We start from the raw sequence: 23,495 nt of genomic DNA, 5'->3' as shown, positions 1-23,495 counted from the left end.
TAATGCATTTAGTGTGCTAGCAGTACAGCAGAAGTCAGGTATCTACCTACTAGCCTAATCAGTCAGAGTTGTGGTGAAATTTTTTTCTCTTCCAGGGAGAGGTTTTGTGGTCAGATCGGACAAAAAAGGACCGGTTTGGCCAAAATGACAAGAGTAAAGGTCAAACCTGAGAACTCTGTCCCAGCTGTCATGCATGGTGGCGGTACCATCATGCTCTGGAGCTGTTTTACTGCCAGTGGTACTGGTACGTTGCACATAGTGGAAGCAGATCAACCGCTAAATGGTTGAAACTTGGATACAGTTGGGTTTTACAACTTGACAATGATCCCAAACACAAATCAAACCTGGTTTTGGTCTGTTTAATGACTGACTGTAATGTAATCAGTCATTACATTAGAATGGCATTCCCTATTGAAAATTTGTGGACTACACATAAAAGCTGGGTCTGTTCCAGGAAACCAATTTAAATTAACGCATTTTAAATCTACCAAGAGTGCTCAAATATTAAGCCAGAAGTATTCTTGTCATACTTGCTGAAAGCTACCAAAAGGGTCTGGTCGAGGGACATTTAACTAATTTAATAAAGACGGCCACATTATGTATGCTGTCCAATCATTCCATCCTAGAAAAAGAACAGACTGAAGAAATCAAGCTAACTTTCCCATGTTGTTCTAGCAGGTAGTGTAAATCAGGTTGTCCTTCAACATGAGGACACAAAACAAGTGGGGTTCTTCGAATGAGCCTAGGAGTAATGGCAGTAATTTTTCCTCCAAAGCAAAACAAAGCATTTAAAAAGTCTTTGATAATTCTTTGTGGCTTTTTCGCTGAGTCACACATTTCACAGTGCGCAACTCTCTTGGTTCCAATTTATTATTAAACGCTGACTAATGTAGCTTTAAAGAAAGTAATGATGTGACTATCATAATTAAGCCCCTGCGAGTATTCCAGTGTGAGAAGAATGATTCATCAGCAATCGAACACGTGCACAGTGCAAACTGTATGGTTACAGTTTGTGAAATTCTAAAACTAGAATAAAAGCAAACCGATTTGTTGCTGTGTTTGCGCAGGAAGTTACTGAAGGAGCATCAGTTGGAGGCAGTGACCAAAGCGGCCCAGCAGGAGGAGCTGGAGAGAAGGCGCCGTCTGGAGCAGCAAGGACAACAGGATTTCCCCATACCGCTGCTGCCCGAATACACAACTGGTGAGAGTGTGTGCACAAACATGCAAACTCGCTGCTCCATCAGACAGTAACTGTCTAAACTGTACAACAAACTGCAATTTCAAGTTTGTATCCAGGTTCAGAAAAAACGACTCGATTTTGCTTTCTTTTTGATCATCTCACAGCTGTTTTTTTTCTCTTTTCATCCCTCATTTGTCCCCAAATCTTCTTCCAATACTAACGTCACCTACGTAACCTTTTCTCCAGGCGATGTGACAACGCATGCGTCGTCATCGGCAACGTCAGCAGCATCTCAGCAAGAAGTGAACTCGAGCAGACGGGAGGTGATCTGTGTGGACTCGGGCAGCACGGGCATCAGTGAAGACGACAGCAAGGCTAACATACCCGCCTCTGTTAGCCCACAACACACACACAAAACAGGTAAGAGACACAGACAGAGGAAGGCAAAAAAAAAAAAAGTAATGCCAAGTGTTTTAGACCAACTTAAACCAGCAGCTCAGTTCAGTTTGAACAAGAGCTTTTATTCTTATTGTCAAAGGACATCACTTGAAATCAGATGTTTCTCAAAGCAGACAGAAAAAAACTAACAGAAACAAGATGTTTGTCTGGTTCCAACGTCCCTTTTTTGTGCGTTTTATGACTGAAGAGTCGTTACTTAGCTGTGTTATTGCACGCTGTTGTTGTTTTACATTTCAAGGGAATACTTGAGGTTTCTTTCAGTCAGCATATTTCCTTTTCAGTCTTTAGAAGAAGTATTCAAAAATGCTTGTGTTAAAAAAAAATGTGAGGTATATTTTTAAAAAAAACTAAACACAGTTTGCATTTTGTGGACAAAGACTTGGAGTACTGACCCTTTTCTTGTAATCTCAGGGTGTATTTTACATGTATCATGGAATAATCGTAGAGGGGACGGTCGCCTAACTGGACAAAACCTTTAAAAAGCAGAATCCTTATTGTTACAAAGCCCAAACACCACAGTGTGCAGCAACTTTTCGTTTTTCGGGACATTCAGGATTTTAGTGTATTTCTTTTCCCATTCATTCCTCATCACGTTTAACAGAGGTTTGAGGGCAGATTCAACTTGCAGAAACTTGGATTTTAAGTTTAAGCCATCTGGTTATAAGCTCAAAACCATGTTAGGTCTTTAAAACTTCCAGGATCAATCTCACTTTAAGGACTGGCAGCTTCTCCAGGCTCTCAGTTTCAGCTGTGGCAGGCTGCAGACTTCCTCTTTGGGTTATTTAATTGGTTTGCCTTATTAGTGCAGAATGAAGTATTGTCCGTTTATGCTATCAGGCGTTGCACAATTGCTGTCATGACTTATGTAAAAGTGACTCATCTGTTCTACTCAAACATGTAGCAGTTACATCACAGTGTCTGTCCTACTGTTGGATTTCTTGGTACTGAAGGTACTGAAGGCTGCACAATGCAAAATCATAAAGTCATAAAACATTTTACTACAGTCGGTGTTGAGAAACAGTAGATCCACAGTGTGCACCTTCTCTTTTTCTTTACACAACATAATGTTAAAGTTCAAGCTTGACCGTAAAGAGGGGGGGGGTGTGTGTGTGGGGGGGGGGGGGGGGGGGGGGGGCACACTGACCCATCAAAAGGAAATATCTCGCAACTGTAGCAGTTTGACGTTGTCTGGTGGAAACCTCACATCTCATCAGCCTTTTAAAGATTAAGCAAACCAGCCTCAATAGCCTCATGACAGGCATGCGTTTATTAAATTACACACTCTGTTTCAAAATGCTTTCTGAGCCCAGGGGTCTGGAAAGCTGACGCAGTAAAAGACCCGACAGATTGAATTTCCAGAAGAAAAAAAAAAGGAAGATTTGAAAGACAGCCTGAACTTGAATATCGAATGAGGTTTTTACTCCAAAAACCACAAGTCAGCACATATTTAGGTGTCCATTCATCTGCAGAGATGAACAGAAATCAGCATTTATGTTCAACATCACGTCTGTAAACTACAGGAAGTCGTATGGGTTCTGTTTTGTGACTGCAGCTCTAGTTTCGCTCTCGCAGCTGCCTCAGTAGAGCCGCTGGAAAGGAAGCGTCCCATTATTTCAAATGAAAACTTGCTGATTACTTTACTTGTGATTAAAAAAAAGAAAAGAAAAGAATCCTTCAAGGGAGGATTTTGTAAAAACATTTAAACTTAATTACTAAAAGTCTTACAGCACCAATTTAAACTGAGGTCAAAATTCTCCCTGCTTCCTGTAAAGGTTGTGTGTCTGTGTGTGCGTGTGTGAGTTATAAATTGCAGGGTGTTTTCGTAGATTAGCTGCCATGTGCATCAGAATATTTAGAACCTTCAGAGAGTACATCATGTACTGTTCCCTTATTGCCCAAGTGCGCACTCTCTCACACCCTCACACAGTCACAAACATTCAGAAAGCCACTCAAGGATAAACACACACGCACACAGTTTGGTATAAACACATATATTTCAGTGTCGGGGCCAGAAGATGAAGGCAAACCGTAGACACACATACCTGCAACACAAACAAATGAGGATGGGAGGGTGAGAGAGATGGCCGTGATAAACGGTTAATATGTAGATGTGAAAGCTGAGAAAGACAAAAGCAAAGAGGAAAAAAGGCAAATGTAAGGGGGAGAGGGGAAGGGAGATGAAAGGGGAAAGTGTGGGTCTGTGTGTGTGTGTGGGGGCAGATCAGAGTGGGTCTGTGGAGCAATAAAGCCGGCTAATCCTGGTTATGAGCCAGAACACACTCACATAACAAACACACACACTTTCACCACAGTGGCACAGTGACATTTCTAGTTTGGGTTGCATAACCAGTCTCCCCCTCCACTCTAATCCTACTTGTATAACCAGCCATTCACTGCAGTTATATAAGCTCTCTCTCCCTCTCTCTCTCTCTCGCGCGCGCACACACACACACTAACGTACTGACACACACCACCTCTTCCCATTGTGCCCTCACAGGCTGCCAGCTTGTGTAACTTTAACCACTTGATACCGCTGACGTTGAATTCCTTTTTTTATCAGATATGGATTTCGGTCGTTCCATTTCCAAACGCGCACGCACATAACCTTCGCGTTTGAAGCAGCGTCATACAAGATGCGACCGGTGACCCCTGTTACTTGACATGAATGTATGAAGGCCATTAAAAAGAAGGAGGGCTTGTTTTCATTGGAATAGCTGCTGCAAGATTTCTCAATCTTTGGCACTTGGGCCGCTGGGCCTGTTTATTCACAGTCTCTCATTCTGTGTGTCTCAAAAGCGAAACAGCCCTGCTCACCACGAAAACAGCATGAAATGCACCGATTCTTAAAGTGTTTATCATTTAACCTAGTAGAATTACCAATTTTACATAATTAATAACTTCTCCAGTTTGCAATTTCTCCTCCACCCCCAAAAAAATGATGAAAATTTTTTATATGCAAGTGTTTGTGTACTCTCTCCGGCCTGCGCAGACGTCATAGATCTGAGCTCTGGCGAGGACGACTCCATCGTCCACGTTAGCGAGTCTACAGCTGAGGAAGAAGAAAGCGAGCCGAGCGACGCCCACATCAACGATACCCTCAACCAGCCGGACGCCCAGGGGAGGGTGCTGGTCAACCTGAACCATCCGACTACAGAGGAAGACATCTTCCTGTCGCCTCAGCTGGCCAGAGCAGTGAAACCTCATCAGGTACTAATGTAGCAGCACCTAGTGTAACTTTTTGAAAAATCCAAAAAAAGGAGAATTTATTCATTGTGTTTAAAAAGTCCTTTGATGTCAATTTTGTAAAGCCCCATAAATCCTGACCCCGGAGTTTCACTCTCTCTGCTTTTCTTATGCTGCCTCTTCCTCCTTCTCAGATTGGGGGAATCCGTTTTCTGTACAATAACCTGGTGGAGTCGGTGGAGCGCTTCAGCAGCAGCAGTGGATTCGGCTGTATCCTGGCACACAGCATGGGCCTGGGAAAAACGCTGCAGGTCATCTCCTTCATCGACGTCCTCTTCAGACGCACCCAGGCTCACACCGTGCTCGCCATCGTACCTGTAAGAACCCGCGGGTTTGATCTTGGTGTAGTAGAACGGAGAAGGAATCAATAAATGCTCAGATATATGGAAGAAGAGAAAAATCTAAGTGGATTAAATCAAAAGATATAAGTGAATAGATGAATGATAGAATAAGTGCAGGGACACGTTTTGCCTGCGAGCTTTCGATCGATAGAAAGAAAGTGTGTGTAAAAGTTGATGTGAAGAGAAACTCAGAGAAAAGGGCATGTTAATAAATAATGTTAAGATGTTCTGCAGCTCACGCTTGCATGAATTATTGATCGTATTTATCCTTGAGTTCTATTATCTTAAAATGATTTTGCATCAAAAGGGAAAATGAAACACAAAAAACGGAACACATTTGCTGGACTTGTGAAGCTGGAAGGCAACACGCTTGTTGCCTTTGTTTGGAGTGAGGTTTCTGAGCTGTCACTCTTATGACGTGAACAGAATTCTTATAGAAATTAGATGATAAGCTATAAGAGGGTTTGGTGATTTTTTAAAATGTATATATTTTTTGTTGTTCCAGGTGAACACGCTGCAGAACTGGCTGTCAGAGTTCAACACCTGGGTCCCGCCCCCTGAGGCTTTACCTCCAGATCCTGATCCTGCAGTGGTGACACCACGTACCTTTAAGGTTCACATTCTCAACGATGAACACAAGTGAGTAACAAACACACTTCTTTTTCTTTTTTTTTAACCTAATCCTTTTTAAGATTGGGCGCTTAAAAACAACCACGTCTTTGTTGTTTTGCTCTATCACACTAGACAGAATTCAAATTGATTAAATGTTATGTAATCATCGAGGAAGAACCAAAAACAATAAAAATCCTGCAGGTTCTCTCCTCCTCACACAGACAGCAGGGTCAAAGCAGTCAGGAAGTGTTTCATTTATCTGCCTTTAAAAAAACCAAAAAGACTAAGCTGACCCTCTGGTCGGCCTGTGAGCTTAATCCCCGTCTGGCCCGTCCTTTCTCCCGTCTCTCTAGTATCTTCCCTCCCAACAGCTGCTGGATTTCTGCTGGAAAAGATTTTCTGATTCTCACGCGTATGTGAATGTCTGAAAATATTTATTTAATATAAGATAATCGGATATTATTACAGGATTTCCTCCCTTCTTTGACTCATTTTCTTCGCCTTTAGTCATACATCTCACACTTTTTCATAGGTTTCACTTAAAGGTGCTTCGAATCACATTTAAGCTCATCACTCAAAGGAAAACATGCCTCCAGCTTTCTTTCTCTTTTTTTTCTTCTTTTTTTTATTGAACTGTAATGAATGTTATCTTTTTAGGAAAACACTTTTACTTTGTGGATTGCTGCCAGGCAAAAATATATTTCATTGTCTTACCTTTGAGAAACACAAGCAGTAACCAACCTGATATCTTCTGGTGATATCCAGGAATACTACAGCCAGGGCAAAGGTGGTGGAGGACTGGGCTCGGGACGGGGGCGTGCTGCTGATGGGCTACGAGATGTATCGCCTTTTGTCACTGAAGAAGAGCTTCGTGGCTGGAAGGAAAAAGAAGAGCAAGAAAGCAGCGGGACCTGTCGTCATCGACTTGGATGAAGAGGACAGGCAGCAGGAGCTACTTAAAGGTTGGAGAGACTGGGGATGATGATAGAGGTTGCAGGACAGGAAGGACAGGACGTGAAGTAAAAATGGGAGAAATGCAAAGACTAGAAGTTTCAGATTACAGCGCAAGAACAATCAGAATTGCAAATTAGATTAAAAATATCCCCACTTGTTCTCTGTAGGTATCGAGAAAGCTTTGGCTCGGCCCGGTCCAGACGTGGTAATCTGCGACGAAGGACATCGCATCAAGAACTGCCACGCCAGCACGTCGCAGGCTCTAAAGAACATCCGAACCAGACGCCGTGTGGTCCTCACCGGTTACCCGCTCCAGAACAACCTGATTGAATACTGGTGCATGGTCGACTTTGTCCGGCCCGATTTTCTAGGTACGGAGCAACCTGTGCCTCGTTTCAGCAGACGAGCATTAGCAGTTAATGTCAACACTGCAGCTTTTACACCCTGTGCACATTTCAGGTACGCGGCAGGAGTTCAGCAACATGTTCGAGCGTCCCATTCTGAACGGCCAGTGTGTGGACAGCACACCTCAGGACATCCAGCTGATGAGGTACAGGAGCCACGTCCTGCACAGCCTGCTGGAGGGCTTTGTACAGAGGTAAGGGTCACTGTCATTGTCCATAAAAGAAAAGCTCAGTGAGGTTTTTGCGAATATTGATTGTAATTTGTCTTTAATCCAGACGAGGCCACGATGTCCTGAAGGACCAGCTGCCTTCTAAGGAGGAGCATGTGATTCTGGTGCGTCTGTCTCCCCTGCAGAGGGCCCTCTACACAGAGTTCATGAACCGCTTCAGAGAGGCAGGAAACACGGGCTGGCTCAGCCTCAACCCGCTCAAAGCGTTTTGCGTCTGCTGCAAGGTGAGGAGTGCGAGCGTGTGTCTGGATCTCTTCAGAAACTTTGTTTCACTGGTGACGATAATGACATTTATATATAGTTTTTTTAAATATAAATTTTCGTTATTCTTCAGATTTGGAACCATCCAGATGTCCTGTACGAGGCTCTGCAGAAGGAAAACCTGGCAAGCGACCAGGATTTAGACCTTGATGACATCACCTCTACAGGACGATGTCCGGCACCAACCAATCAAAAGCCCAAGAACCTGGACAACCCTAACCCCGTCGGTGGCCTGAGCCTTAACCAGCTGCAGGAGAAAGCCAATCAGGTCATCACATATGAATGGGTACGTTGGAAGACTATTAGAAAAGTGCGATCCAATCAAAGTTAACAAATGTTGGTACTGAAATTTTAAATAGTCCATGCTGTGTTCAGATGTGAGAAAACTGGCCCATAGTTCCCATCTGTAACCTCACTTTTTCAAAATCAGTGAAACTGCTTATATAGGAAAAACCTCTGAAGCTGGTCTGCAAGCAGTTTTTACAGTCTGTCTTCTCACGCGGACAGGCAAAGGACATCATGACTGACTACAAGCCTGGCATCCTGGAGAACTCTGCAAAGATGGTTCTGCTGTTCCAACTGATAGAGGAGAGTGTCAGAAAGGGAGACAAACTCCTCGTCTTCAGGTAAAAGATGTAAAAAGTGCTAGGATGCAGATTTTTGATTCGAAAGAAAAAGTAATAAAAATCTTTACTTTTCAACAATTTTGCATTCCATTACTTACACTCGTGCACCTCATGGATCAGATTTCTTATCCCCCCCCCCCCGTCCGTCTGCCTTCTTGCAGTCAGAGTTTGTCCACGCTGACCGTGATCGAGGATTTTTTGGCTAAGAGACCAGTGCCTCCATCACCCAATGTGCCCAGCAGAGACAGACCCAATCAAAACTGGGTCCGCAACCTCAACTACTATCGTAAGTAATCATGAGGTTTCGGAGGTGCGAAACAGCGCTCTATGTAATATGCTAAACCGAGCCGCTAATTATGCTGAACTGATGAGTCTGTTCTCTTTGGGGGAACTGACTGCAATGCTTTGGGTGCTGCCACTCTCATTGACTTGCCATGAGTGCTGCCACCTGCTGGTGTTTTCGATTTCTTTAAATAATACCTATATGTTGATTTATCATTTTTCTGCAAGCCAGTGTTTTCATTTACAGCTGTTCTATTTGTGGGGTTCATGTGTCGTAATTGATAAGAATGATCCACAGATATTTATAAAGATCTGTCATCCAAGATCAAATTACAGTTAATGTTTTATTTTAACTGGTTAGTTGAGCTCTAATAATATGAATCCTCAGCTGTAACTTGTCTCTATATACATGGTACTTTATCTGTACAGTCCATATAATAGCATATGGGGATTCAAATATTGAAGGGTAAAGTTTCACTGTACTGTGAAACAAGCAAGCAAGCGGTATAAATTCAGAGAAAAACAGGAAGAGAAGAGCTACAAGAATATAAAACTTAAAGAACATGAGAACCTCTTAGATATGAGTTGCCGTGTGATATTTTGAAGGACTGGATGGAAGCACAACTGCCTCAGAGAGAGAGCGACTGATAAACCAGTTCAATGACCCCTCCAACACCTCCGCATGGGTTTTTCTGCTGTCAACCAGGTAACACGCTCTCCACACTAATTATATCAATATTATAGGTCATAAATCTTAAAAGGAGTAATCAGCTTACTGCTGTCCCGTCTGTTCCTGCCAGGGCTGGTTGTCTAGGTGTGAACCTGATCGGGGCAAACCGCGTGGTGGTTTTTGACGCCTCCTGGAACCCGTGCCACGACGCCCAGGCCGTGTGCCGTGTCTACCGCTATGGGCAGAGGAAGCCGTGCCACATCTACAGGCTGGTGTGCGACTTTACGCTGGAGAAGAAGATCTACGACCGCCAGATCTCCAAACAGGGCATGTCTGGTGAGTCGGAAACATGTGAAAAAGCGCTGCAGAGAGTTCCAACGGAGCTGCAGTCAAATAACCTCTCCTAAAATATGTGCGTGGTAACGTTTTAGTTACTTAAAAATGCATTGCATACAGGAGCATTTGTCACAGACATTTTCCTGTATTTTTAACCAGAAATAACTCAAATTTTAAAAAAAGGAGGAGGAAAGGGAAAAAATAAGGAAAAATTATAAGACGTGGAGATTGTATTCAACCTCCATCATCCTCACTTCATGGAAATTTCACTCCCTTCAAACATCTGTCAGTGTTGAAATTCACTGAAAACCCCAAGTGTAGGTTCCTCTGTGCGAGCAGAACCCCTAAAACTAAATAATAAGCTCTGAGGTAAAGTCAGAGCTCTTCTGCCAAGAGGCTCTCGTCTGACACTGAAGTGTCTCAAGTGTTTGCTGTAAGCTTTGTCTGGTGAGACGAATACATCGAGGCCATTCAAATGTGGCCATTTCTGTCTACATTTTTTTTCCTTAGATGAATCTTTTTCCAAACAATTTTACCTCAATGTCTTAGTTCTTCTGCTTTTTTTTCCTTTCTGTCAATCAGACCGCGTTGTGGATGACCTGAACCCCGTGCTGACCTTCACCAGGAGAGAAGTTGAGTCTCTTCTTCATTTTGTGGAGGAGGAACCAGACTCATCTAGCATCCATCTGCAGCCCAACGACAGAATGGAGAGCATCCTCAAGAAGGCCCTGCACCTCAATCCCCACCTGATTACAAAGGTATGAGGAAACATATTGTCCCCATACGCCCTCTAGAGGCGATTACAAATAGAGCATAGACGCTCCTGCACTCCATTGTGTATTTTTTCCATTGTTCACTACGATTTGATGAAGATAAAAACTTGTTTTCTACAGACAGAAGTCTCCTTAAGTAAGCTTGTTTATGTTTTAGAGTTCTCTGCTAATTGAATAAGCCCCTAGCTGTCATTACAGCAGGATGACATGTCCAAGTGTGTCCATAGTTGCCAACTAAAATCCATTTTTGGAACTATGGGAAGTATGCCAAGGAGTTACAGTGAAGCTTTGTTTTACATTTATAACACTATTTTAAACAGCTTGTGAGGTTCTGGAGATTAAGACGTGATGAGTCATCACATAATTACACCCCTTTTTGTGGCTCGCTTTAAAAAGCAGAGAATCTTCCAATTGGCGTTCTCATGAATTTTATTAAATTGAATTGGTATAAGCTGGAAAAAATATAAATGTATAGGATGAGGTCATCATAAGTGAGGTAATCGTGCAAACTTGGAGCAGAACACTGATCAGCTTTCAACCTCCTCCTTTCTAGCAACCATTCCCCCACGAGTCCTTGCTGATAGACCGCAGGGAGCTGAAGCTGAGCAATGCAGAGAAGAAAGCAGCAAAGAAGGGCTACGAGGCTGAAAAGAGGGCCTCGGTGCCATACACCCGCCCTTCCTACGCTCACTATTACCCTGCCAGTGATCAGAGCCTTACCAACATCCCTGCCTTTAGCCAGAGAAACTGGTTAGTAATTGACATCTACAATCCCAGTATGTATGCTAACAAGCTACCGTAAATCCAGTTCGTATCACTTGTCTCATAATCATTTTAAAAGGTTGAGCATTTATCAAGTAAACCCTCCTTCAAAAAAATAAAGACAAGTCATAAATCAAGAGTAAAAAACAGAAAATCTCTGTCTATTCAGGCGTCCTCCCACTAGCACTGAAGAGAAGCCAGTGGCCAGTGTCAGGCCAGTCCAGTCAACTCCAGTCTCTATGATGCCCCGCCAGGCATCTGCAAGCTCTGCCCCAGGCAATGACTCTTCTAAATGCAGCCTCGGAGGCTTCCCTGTCAACTGCCTGCAGAAAGCTGGCGTGTTTGTACAGAAAATTGTCACCACCACTGGTAAGCAGATTCTCCATGCACTCCATTTTATCCCTATTCTTTCTGTCAGTACTAAAGATTACTATTTCTTTATGGCCTTAAACTCTGATTGTCTTTCTTTATCTCTTTATAGACATAGTGATTCCAGGCACCAACAACTCCACAGATGTCCAGGCCAGGATCACCGCTGGAGAGAGTATCCATGTCATCAGGGGCACTAAAGGTACAATACCGCTTTGTTATACATGTCAGTTCTTTTGTGCGGTGGTCACAAAATGCAGATAATTGTGTGAACGTGTCCTTGTTCCAGCTGTTTTTTGTTTGTTTTTTGTTATTATTGAAGAGATTATTTAAAAAAACTTTTGGTATTTGTCGAGTTAGTCGGGTAAAAAGATGTAATAATGAAATGTTTTCATTTAATTCTAATAACGGTTTTGTTTACCTGTGGCTTTCATAGGGACTTACATCAGGACATCTGATGGCCGAATCTTTGCCATCAGAGCAGCTAATAAGGCCAAGTCGGTGGAGGAGAGTTCAACAGCACCACCCAAAGGTAGGATGATTCCCTTACAATAACACCTCTGAAAGCATGTAACCCTAGTTACTGTATTTACGTACCATGTCAGAGATGTAGCACACTGATATTAATGACTTTATTGTATTCTTTCAGTAAACTGAGGCTTGAATTCTTGTAAAGCTTAAATCCAATTCTTTTCCCCTCAGATTTGCAAGCACCCCCTCCAGAGGTTCCCACCCATGTCAGTAACGGTTGCCTGTCACCCAAGACTGTGCCCCGCCCTCTTTCCCCCGACAGCCCGGAGATCATTAATGAGTTGCAGCGCTATACGGGCGGCGCAGGAGCTGGTGGGTCAGCAGGCTCTGCTGTTCATCTGCCAGAGAGCAGCGTGAGCAGCCTGCCCTCAACCAAACTGGTTCAGACCAATGGCAGCGGTGGGAGTGGGTTATTAAGTGGAAATCTGAGCCACCATGATGCCTCTGTGACTAATGTCATTCAGCCCAACATGGATGCCACTGCCGCCCAAGATCTGAGAACGGGCTCCAAGCGCAAAGCCTCCACCCCATCCTTGGATGAGCGGGCCAGTAAGCAGCCTTCTGCCGGCAAGCACTCCTCAGCCCCTGTGGCCTCGCAGGGCTTCCCCTTCACTGGGGGCTATGGGCTCCCCCCTATGGGTCTAAACTCTGGCATGCTGGGTGGTTCACTGGGGCATCCGCTTTTCATGGGGGCAGGCTCGCATTACTTCCAGCCCCCCCACACTCAGCTGAGTGACGCCAGTTACATGTACCCAGATCGGCATGGGTGGAACATGGGCGGAGCCGGCACTGTTCCCACTTCCTCTCCTTCCTCATCACTGATGACAACCACCGCTCCCACCGTCTCATCTTCCTCCTCAACATCATCATCCTCTCCATCAGTCAAAGCTGCCAGTTCACTTTCAGGAGCCTTGCCACCATTCATGCTGAGCTCCAACATGCCAGGCATGGCTGGGATGCTCCCACCAGGCTTCCCTCTGTCGTATAGTCCATCTCTGGCGAGCCTCTACACCAGCTCAATGCTCCCAGGAGGGGTGTCGGGCCCAGCTGCTACTCCCGGCCCAGCTGGAGCCAGTTTCTTGTCCCAATACCCTCCTACTGCTGCATCCAGCTCCTCCTCATCTTCCCCTTCTTCCTTCTCCCCCTCAGCTCGGTCCGAGGGTCAGCGAGGCCCGGTGCTGGTGAACAGCGGGAATGTCAGCAGCATCAGCAGCTCAGATGAAGATGATGTAATTGAGGTGAGGGGACAGTGACAAAAGAATGATGTCCTTTTGTGAGAATGCTTTCAGAAATTGTAATAGTCACCATAAAAGAATGGCAGCCCATTTGCCAGGATGCAGGTTTCCAAGAGGCCAAGATGAAATTAAATTAAATGAAATGAGGAAAAAATGACAGACATTTAAGGTGTTGAGATCTGAGGCCCTGCTGAAGTGTTTCTCCTGAACATCTCTACTTGCCTTGAAGAAATGGTCTGAATGGGGATTTAACAGTGACTGGACAGAGAGAGATAATCGTGATGCTGAATATCAGAAGAAGAATCCTGATAAAGGCTTAAAAACCCTCCAAAGGGATGGAGAAAATAAAAGTTTGAAGATTTTGAGCTTCCAAAAAAAACTGTTCTTTTTTTTTTTTTTTTGTCCAATGCCGGCATTAAGATGCTTATCACTGGACTGAGTACTGCTGAGTATGGGCCTATAGTGACCACAAGCGGCCACTAGTTATACTGTTGACTTTTAGAGATACTAGCTCTGCAGCTTTGCTAAGTGTCAAGACTTTTGCTTTCCGCTAATTAAAAAGAGGAGCTGGAGTTGCTTGTGAAACAGGTTTTGCTATTACATTAGCTGGTAGCACAGTTTATTTCATAACTGAAGTGGTATCGTCCATCACTTGTTGCTACTGAACACTTCTTAAAACGGCAAACGCAACGGTTACAAGATCACACAGAAGTTTTAGAGAGCGTTTTTGACAGAACGTAATAATAACTCACTGCCAGGACAGGTGTATTGTAGGATTTTTGTTCTTGAAAGAACACACAACAGATGTGAGATCATATTGAAATACTGAAGAAACAGTTGTGCTTTGAGGATGAGGTTAAGGATATTCACTGAAACTTTAAAAACTAATGAAAGAATGTACGCTTAATCAAATGCCTTTACACCGGGCCTTTTTGAAAAGACTCCTTCTCTTTAGGCATCAGATGTGGGAAGATTTGTTTTTCTTCTTTTTGTGCGTGTTTTTTCTATTTATGTAATCTCTGATTGCCTAAAAAAAACAACAGCCAGGTGAAAATGAGGAAAAAAATAAACTGTGTCCCAGTGAGGTGTCCTCCTTGTAGCGGAGAAACAACCAACAGAAAATGCCTTTTTGCCTCCATCTTTCTGAATGTTAACTGTGAGAGAGGCGAGGTAAAGAGAGACAGACAGTCGCCATGGCTCTCTGAATCTCACCCACAGTCTTACTGTAGCCTAGTGAAAAACGATGCAAAACACTCACTCAAGCCTATATATGTATTTGTACAACCCCAGAGGAACGCTCGTGTTATTACTGTGTTTGTAACTGCTTGTTGTGTTTTTAAGGGTTGCAAAAGGAATCATTAAAAAAGAAAAGAAAAAATTTAGATTCATGTTACTCGGTTTGGTAACATGTTTTGAGAGAGATTTCACCTCTGCTCTGCTGTTTTTCCTTTTTCTTTCTCTGTTTCATCTCGGTTCGTGAACAGAGGTCAATGTGAAACCAAACCTTTTTTTTAGGGAGAGATGATGTAGCTTTGCCAAAAGGAAAAAGAAGGAAATGGCACATCTGAAACCTCCATCAAAGAGGATTGTGTCTTAAGAGACCAAATAATGCAGAGCAGATAAAAAATAAAAACAATCCTTTGCAGAAACACACTCTCTCTACAGCATGCTCACAGCTACAGTTGAGAAGTACATATCCATTTTTACACTGTAAAAAGATACAAATCTGTGTTTGACTGGGTGGAAGCTAGAAAATCTTCATAGTGTGACCAATTTCCCCTTTAAATTTGCTATAAATGGAGTCCGACCTATATATTGTGTATATCAGCCGATATTAATTTTTTGCCAATATTTCAGTTTTGGCATTTATAATAGATGGTGAATGGAAAATTCAAATAAGAGATTTTGGGGTGGGGGTTGCATCCACCAGAGGACAGTCTGCACTCGCAGCTAACACGTGTTTGGAACTACTAGCAGATCAGATGATTGTTGGGTAGAGCAAAAAAGAGCAATCCGCTACTTGTGACAATAAAACAATGTTATTTTTAAACTGCAGGGTTGGATGTTGGTCAAGACTCATAAATAGCTATAAATAAAAAATCTTAGGGAAATCTGTTTGTTTTCTGTGCGTGAAAGGAAAAAAATATCGGCTGATATATGAGATTTTTAAATCCTCGAATCCGATGTATCAGTAAACAATATCGGTACCAATATCGGCATCGGTTCTAAAAATCCCATATCAGTCCGGTTCTAGATGTAAACCATCAATCTGCTGTTCCAGCTGACCCCCCTCGGCCTAAACAGCTGCAGGAAGAGCTTTAAAAACCACTAGCTCTTTTGTTAAAGATAAAACAACGTCAAGTTAAGACTCAGCATTACCTGTCCTTTTCTCCCTCTTCCATGTGTTTGTTCTCCATACTGAAACTGTAAGTTTACTTGTGTTTCATTTTTGCTCTCTACAATGTTTGAATTTACCAAATTTATTTATTTATGACGGTGTATATTTATTCATTTGTATTTTTATTTTTTTACAATGTCTTTTTGGTTTCATTTGTTTCATCACTATCTTGTTTGTAAGATTTTTACAGTCATATTAGTATTGTTACTACAGTTTTTGTTTTTTAAGAACTAATGATAAGCCAGTCTGACCCAACACATGTGAAACTGTGCAGAACTTTGATGTGGACCAACCAATGTGTTATTAAGCACATTACTATCCAGGATAGCATAGAGTTAAAATCATATCTAATAACTGATCAGCCGTTTAATATGAAAAACCAAAAAACTGTCACCAGGGATATTCAACGACTGCACAGTGTTGAAATCATTTCCTATTTATCTGCGCTCAGATAATATAGATGCAAATTTTAGTATTGAATCTGAGCTAAATGAGCCATTTATGTGCATGCTAGCTCAATCACAAGTAATGGGTCAGAAACCGAGGCAGCCCAGCCCACTTATCATCTGGAAAAACAAAGCAAAACAACAACAATTAAAAAAAAACAATATCAAGTGCTTCTCCCCTTTTCTGTGCTGTATTACCATATCACCAGAATTGTCCAGGCGTGTCATCACCCCTGTGATGGCAAAACAGCAAGTTTTCCTCAGTGTTGAACTGTGGTTGTCAGCTCAGCGTTTGCTGCGCAGACTGACTGCTCTTTAGTTTCACAGCTTTCTACTTGAATTTACATATTTATTTATACAAATCAAGGTGGTCGGGCAAGCAGAGCCGACTGTCTGAATTCCATTTTAGCCGAGGTGAAGATTAAATCTGCTGTCTTTGAGGATTGGCTCCAGTCAAAGCTTGTTGTGTGGACAATGTGTATGACTTTGGATTACATCATTTTTTTTGTTTTTTGAAATTTGTAAATAAAAAGAAACATGTTCTAAATCATACTCTTCCTACTTTGTTTATATCAGCGGTGACCGATGCAGTACTTGCCCTCTTTATTTGTTATTCACACGCAGAGACTCACACATACATACAGGCAACTGAGGGCATCTAAATCTTACAACAGATTTGAAGAAGATACACTTGGAAGAGGTGCTGCAGTATATTTGTCTCGAAGTAACTCAGTTTTGCATGTTAATCTTCAATTTTATGCATGTGTAATCTAAAGTGAGACTTGAAGTTAGGGATAGAAGTATTCTAAGTGAGTTTTTAATTGCGTTAAAATGCCTGAAGCACTTCAAATAATAGGTTTCTCTTAAGTTAGATAGACCCTTAAGTCATTTAGGTCTATTATTCTTTAAAATTGAGATACATATTCACTCTAAATATAAAATAGTCAGGTTTTACTGTTGCCTCAGTCATGAACAGTAAGTTACACTGATTTAACTGGAGATAATAATAATAATAATAATAACCAGGAGGTTCAAATAAATAAGCTCATAGTAGCAAAACAGAAAAAAATGGTGCAGTTTTAGGAAAGTAAAAAAGCTCAAGTGAATTTGATAGTTTTACTCTATTGATTTCTTTCACCTCATACATGCTAGTGACTAGTTTCTGATCTGATTATTCCGTTTTGGTGACACTGACTCGATGTAACACGGAGGGTCAAATCAGGCTTGCATGTTCTACTTCATACTACTTGTGTGTGGGAGAAACTTTCAAAACAAGCAGACATTTACCCCTCAGGTGTAAAAGGCAGTGTGGATGCCCAAGCTCAGTGACCTTGACCTTAAGGACAAGGTCAGAGGTGAAGTTCTGAAAATTCTGTGAACAAGGTTACTCAAGAACGAAGCGACGTAGGAAAAAAAAAATCTAGGCCAGAAACAAGCTTCCACAAATATGATCGCTGAACATTTCCACCGAAGTCGCAAGAGAGATGTAAACTTCAGCTTTGGGCTGGTTTTCTGTGTCATTTACTTTATTGCTGTCATCAAAAGAAGAAACAGTGGACAATGTAAAGAATACATCAAGCTTTATTTCTAGTGTTCTGTGGTGTCTAAATAAGAAATGGTAGTATATTGTTTCATTTCAGCCATATATACAGGTATACGTGGATAACTGGAATAATTATTGCACTGCAGGAACAAATAGCCCCTCTGACAAAATGCAGTCACCCGCACCATCACTGCACTGTAGTAGCAAAGTAGCAGTTACTTTCCTAATATTAATTTAGCATAATCTGGCTGTTGGGAGAATATAATGAATATTACTGGTTATGTCACAGTTTTTATTAAACGCCTTTTATTTGTTCTCGAATTAAACTGCCAAAGCCTTAGGTCAGGGGTCTCAAACTTGAGGCCCGGAGGCCACGTGCGGCCCACGTCACCCCTTCTTGAGGTGAAGAAATAAAAAGCAATTTGGCCCTTTAAGTGACTTTTTTTGTCATTATCCAAAAATGATTTTAACCCGCTGGGTTTATTAAAAATCACTACCCTTTCAGCTTGTTTGTGGCCAAAAGTGTCCACCAACAAATTAGGTCTTTCATTTTTAGCATTTTTATGGTTTTGTGCAATTTCTTCTGCATAAAGTTTTTAACTAACACCAGTTCTTTCCATAAATATAAAATAGTCATTACTTTTTACATTTTTAACTCTTTAAACAACAGTTTGTTTGTACAAGACAAACTCAAATCTCACAATTTTATATATTTGCAGTGCTGCTGGATTTTTTTGTATTTTAAATAGTAGAGTCTGGGACGTACTACTAAAATATTTTCTCTCCTACTAAATGCTTATTACCTTGTTGTGTTCTAAAATAAGATAAAAACAATAATGTAAAGAAAACCACAAGATCAGTTTGAACCAGAAAAACATTTTAGAAAGATGAACGTGAACATTTATGTTGTTGGGGATGGGGAAAAGGCATGAGAGAGAGTATCTGTCTGGGTGTGAGAGTCCTGCTTAGGTGGAACAGAGGCTGCAAATGGACAGACTGTGGTCCTTGCATGTAAACTTCCCACATTTGCAGCAGAAGCTGCCATTTCATCTCTTTCTGTCTGTGAAAAGGTCGCACTGCCTCCTGCCCTTACATTTAATGATAAGAGAGGGGCCTGCAGCAGCGCCCTGCACCATTTGTGTTCATCCTTCCTATAGTCATAAGGAAAAACAAATTCACACTTTATAGTTATCTTCACTCTCACTATCAGTCTCTCTTCATCTGATTCTCCACCCTTTGTTCAAAAGAATGACAGTTATAATATAAAAGAAAACAAACATGTAAGATCACATACAGAAATGAAACAGCATTAGTTGTTCATCTGTAAAAGAAAACTTCAACCTTAGTACGACCGAAGTGTAAGTGTCTTACAACCGTTGTTGGGCAAGACACTTCACCCATTGCCTACTGGTGGTGGTCAGAGGGCCCGGTGACGCCAGTGTCCGGCAGCCTCGCCTCTGTCAGTGTGCCCCAGGGTGGCTGTGGCTACAATGTAACTTGCCATCGCCAGTGTGTGAATGTATGTGTGAATGGGTGGATGACTGGATGTGTAAAGCGCTTTGGGGTCCTTAGGGACTAGTAAAGCTCTATACAAATACAGGCCATTTACCATTTGTAAAATGATTAGAAACGTTACACCAACGACTACCGGTCATCTATTTAAATTACTTAGGATGGGATGGGCATTTCCTAGGGGTCCAGGTGTTGTGCCAAAAAGTGATCGTCGGGCAGAAAGTGATTGCTGTCCGTGGGAGCGCGCGCAGCTGCTTAAAACTGTAGAGTCCAGATTACTTACAGCTACTTCCGTGCAACTGATATAAGAAGCGGTAAGCTGAACACAGCTTCAACCGTCTGTTTGTTGAAAAATAGTAACGCGACCGCATTTTCTTGTTAGTAACAGTAACGGTGTTGTAACGGTAGGAATAGTAATTAATTAGATTACTCGTTACTGAAAAAAGTAACACCGTTAGTAACGCTGTTACTTGTAACGCCGTTACTTGTAATGCCGTTATTCCCATCACTGGTCATAAGAGTAATAAGGCATCCAGCACTACAGACACAAGTGTGCCATGTGCAGTTTATTTCCCCAGATCACTAAAAGCACTACTGTTGCCATAATTTGCCCAAATCAAGGATCATCCCATGTGTTTAATCAAAACTGCTGTAACCGGTGACTGTTCTTAAGTAATGTCACTTACTTGGTTTAACACTACAAGCTCAATAGCTTGAGATAAATAGTGATATGATAATGAGCCCAACACTAAAATGTTTTGTAATCACTGCACATCCTGCTTTATTGTCACTCATGTCTGTCTGTGTGATGCCAAATCCTCCACAAAGACCCTTAGAGAGAGGGGGAAAAAAACATTAGCAGTGGAGCGTCCAGGAGGTCAGGCCTGGATCAACAGATTCCAGAGGTGCTGCTGTAAATCATGTAGTCAACAATCTGCTGCTGTGAACGCTGGTTTCAACACAGTATATTTTCTACATTGTATACACATTTTCCCACTGTAATATTTAAAATTTTCCAACAATACAGTGTGATAGCACAACCAACAAGCAGCCAGTACAACCATAGTTTCCTTAACACAAAAATCAGTAACACAGAAAAGTGTCAGCTAAAGGGTTAAGTCTGCAGGGCCCACACACACTTATGTGAACCTCCTCTGGTCTCTGTCATCCTCTTGCTCCTGCAAAAACAAGCAAACCAAAAAACCCCAAAACAAAACACATACATCCACAACTTTGTCACTGTTTGGGGTGGATTAGGCATTAGAAGTGACTAATCCTAAAATAGTTACAGTCATCTCAATTTCAAGTCAGTCACACTTAGTACACATCATCAGTCCATCACAGTCCAGTCACATGCATTCATACCAATCATTGCTGATAGTGGAAACCTGCGCACCAGCTTAAATATCCACTGAAAGCAATATGACATCATTACAAAAAAACCCCAAACAATTCTCTATGATTTTGGAATGGATTAAATCGCTGCAATCCTTCTAGTCACAGGACTTACCATCTAAAATGGCCAGTGTCTCAGGTAGGTGAATTTCTCCTGAGCCCACTGTAATTTGTAGAAGCTCGCCTTGTATTCGCTTTCAATGCTTTATGTGAGTAGTGTGGGCCTGTGGGCCTCAGCAGCAGTAAAGCTAGCGGTTGCTAGTGACAGGGTGAGCTTGTGGGACCCTGGAAGTGCATCCTCGTGGTGTGGGGTTTTTTGTTCGGTTGTTGTGTTTTTTATTGTTGCAACTTTTTTTCTTTTTCTAGTGTTATTGGAAAAACGGCGGTGCCGGCTCTTTATGTTAAGGTTCTCTATAATAAAAACTATTTTATTTACTAAACACCTGTCTGTTTTCCTTTTCATTCTGTTTCCGGGCTCATTTGTTACTGGTTCGCTTACTCGCATGCCTAGACCCCTTCGGGGGGGACGTAACAATGAATATTTCACACTTTAAAGCTGCCTGTTTATTTAAGGGAGGTGAACAATACATTATAATTGTGCACAATAATATCACAGATGACATATATACTTAAAGTCGTATATATGCTGTGTCATCTGTTCGAAGCCTCTCATGGTCAGTGCTGTTCTCCATGCCTGTCTTACTGTACATGATGTTATTTGTCATGGTCCTGGGTCATTTGACCCAGTGTTTTGAGTTTTCCTGTATTTTTACACTTTTGTACTATGATTTATGTATAACGTTCACTTTGTTAGTCTTTAGTTTATTCTATAGAGTCTAGTTATTCTGTTTTGAGTTTCTTGTATTCCCTGTTTAGTTCCCTGATTATTTAGTAGTTTCCCCCTGTGTAGCTGCCCTCTGTGTCTCCCTCTTGCTTTGCGATATTTTTTTTTCCAACAGGATATCTCTTATCTAGATCTCTGCTCTATCAGACATGCCGGTCCACATTTACAAGACTTCAGCAAAATCAAATCAATGGTGTTTTACGATGTTTGGCCACATCCTCCACCTTTGCATCTCAAATGCCTGGCTTGTTCACAAGAGGGACTGTGCCCTACTAAATGAGAAACCACTCTCTCTCAAAAGGTTTCATCGTGCAGTTGCCCACAGTTTGATGCAGGTCAACAAGCTTCCATCAAAGTTTAGCTGACCATCATCTTCTTCTCCACCTCAAATGTTGCCTCAGCAGAAACGTTACACCCCAAGATCTTCACATCCACAACCAGATGTGCGTTATGACAACTTGGGACACCTGCCACTGCACTCTGACAACCAAGGCTGGTGTAACCTCTGTTCAAAGGAAGTGTCAAGGTGGAAATATGTCCAACTTTGTGCTGCTCTGGGTCACTTTGCTAGCTCTTCCTGTGACTATGTCAGTAACTTGGGTGTATTGCTGGATAGCTCGCTCAAACTTGATAAGCAAGTGTCTGCTAGTGAGATCTAGCTTCCACCAACTGCGCCTTATCTCTAAGGCTAGGCATTATGTTCTGCATGAGGACCTGGAGAAGCTTATTCACGCTTTTGTGACCTCCAGGTTGGATTATTGTAATTCTCCGTACTACGGTCTTCCCTCTTCTCTTTTCCTAAGACTGCAAACAGTCCAAAATGGGGCAGCCCGCCTCTTGACTGGTACCAGGAAATTCTGCTCTATTACTCCTGTTCTAGCTGGCTTGCACTGACTGCCCATAAAGTGCCATATTCAATTTAAAATATTACTCCTTACGTTCAAAACTATTAATAAATTAGCGCCGAGTTATCTTAGTGAACTTCTCAGGCCACATACTCGTAATAGGACACTTAGATCTGCTACTCAACTACTTCTGACGCAACCTAGATCTCAGCTGAAGTCTCGGGGTGACCGTGCGTTTGCTCTGGCTGCCCCGGTACTGTGGAATAACCTCCTTCTCGCTATCCGCACCTCTGATTCTATTGTACTATTTAAATTACGACTAAAGACCCACTTCAATCTTGCCTTTCCTTCTGGTTAACATTTCACTTATGATTTTACATTATGCACTTTTATGCTCATTTAATTCCTTGTTTGTTCTGTATCTGCTGCTTCTCCTATGTATCAGTGACAGTTATCTGCTTGCATACCTAGTGCTTACTTTGGTCCCATTTCTATTTCTATTATCTTCCTCTTGTTCTCTATGTTACTTGTTAAGCACCTTGGTATACCCTTGGTTTTAAGTGTGCTTTATAAATAAATAAAGTTTATTATTATTATTATTATTATTATTATTATTATTATTGTATCATTAAGTGCAAAGTGCTTCTGTGCCTGAATGCCCACCAGCAGTGCTTTGTTGCATATCACCAGAAATAAAGGAAATCTAAGGCCTCTAAATTGCAGTTGCAGTTGGTCCTGTAGCACTACAACTCTCTTGTATCTGTTCAGTTACTGTGCTGCTAAGTTACAGAAGTTTATAACTGTTTTGTTAAGCTTTTAAAAATATTTTTTGTATTCAGTTTTACCATGAATGAAAATCTCAGTCGTTTGGTTGAGGCCCAAGTTTAAAAAACTATGGAGTTGTTTGAAAAAAAAATCTAAACTTTGTTACTGTTGTTCTAAATGAATAGAAAAATGCAAAAGAAATTATTTTTAATTGCAATTTTCTTGGTGTGAACCTCAAAGGGTTAAAGTAAAAGTACTATAAAGGCAGGATAAAAAAAAGTGAAATATTTAACTTAAAATATAGTGCAAATTAAATAGCGTATATAAGTAAATGTAAACTAAATGAAATAGTTTTCACCGTAGGCAAACGAAAGTCATCATTTACAGACTCGTTTTACGGAAATGATTGTGTAAAAACTCAGTATCCCAGAGTGCTATGCTGTCCGGAAGTTACGCGACGGCGTTTTTTCACCGATTGT

General features: G+C 41.8%; 1 protein-coding gene across 3 annotated transcripts in view; it reads left to right on the top strand.

Annotated features, from left to right (window-relative positions):
• The window catches only part of LOC308406733 (helicase ARIP4-like), an 84,747-nt gene extending 68,098 nt beyond the window's left edge, over window positions 1–16,649 (top strand). For all 3 annotated transcript variants that reach the window (XM_080897919.1, XM_080897921.1, XM_080897920.1), the window contains 20 exons: window positions 1,068–1,201; window positions 1,427–1,600; window positions 4,629–4,846; window positions 5,017–5,199; window positions 5,729–5,862; window positions 6,601–6,797; window positions 6,957–7,160; window positions 7,249–7,387; window positions 7,470–7,647; window positions 7,758–7,970; window positions 8,192–8,310; window positions 8,472–8,596; window positions 9,199–9,298; window positions 9,393–9,598; window positions 10,181–10,356; window positions 10,925–11,121; window positions 11,303–11,502; window positions 11,615–11,704; window positions 11,939–12,034; window positions 12,205–16,649. In XM_080897919.1, the coding sequence (XP_080754045.1) occupies window positions 1,068–1,201; window positions 1,427–1,600; window positions 4,629–4,846; window positions 5,017–5,199; window positions 5,729–5,862; window positions 6,601–6,797; window positions 6,957–7,160; window positions 7,249–7,387; window positions 7,470–7,647; window positions 7,758–7,970; window positions 8,192–8,310; window positions 8,472–8,596; window positions 9,199–9,298; window positions 9,393–9,598; window positions 10,181–10,356; window positions 10,925–11,121; window positions 11,303–11,502; window positions 11,615–11,704; window positions 11,939–12,034; window positions 12,205–13,286 (4,165 nt within the window). In that variant the 3' untranslated portion in view covers window positions 13,287–16,649. The remainder of the gene's footprint in view (window positions 1–1,067; window positions 1,202–1,426; window positions 1,601–4,628; window positions 4,847–5,016; window positions 5,200–5,728; window positions 5,863–6,600; window positions 6,798–6,956; window positions 7,161–7,248; window positions 7,388–7,469; window positions 7,648–7,757; window positions 7,971–8,191; window positions 8,311–8,471; window positions 8,597–9,198; window positions 9,299–9,392; window positions 9,599–10,180; window positions 10,357–10,924; window positions 11,122–11,302; window positions 11,503–11,614; window positions 11,705–11,938; window positions 12,035–12,204) is intronic.
• Window positions 16,650–23,495: the final 6,846 nt, after the last annotated feature.

Source organism: Rhamphochromis sp. 'chilingali', assembly GCF_963969265.1.
Source record: "Rhamphochromis sp. 'chilingali' genome assembly, chromosome: 12".
NCBI lineage: Eukaryota > Metazoa > Chordata > Actinopteri > Cichliformes > Cichlidae > Rhamphochromis > Rhamphochromis sp. 'chilingali'.
This window is presented reverse-complemented; position numbering and strand designations above follow the sequence as displayed.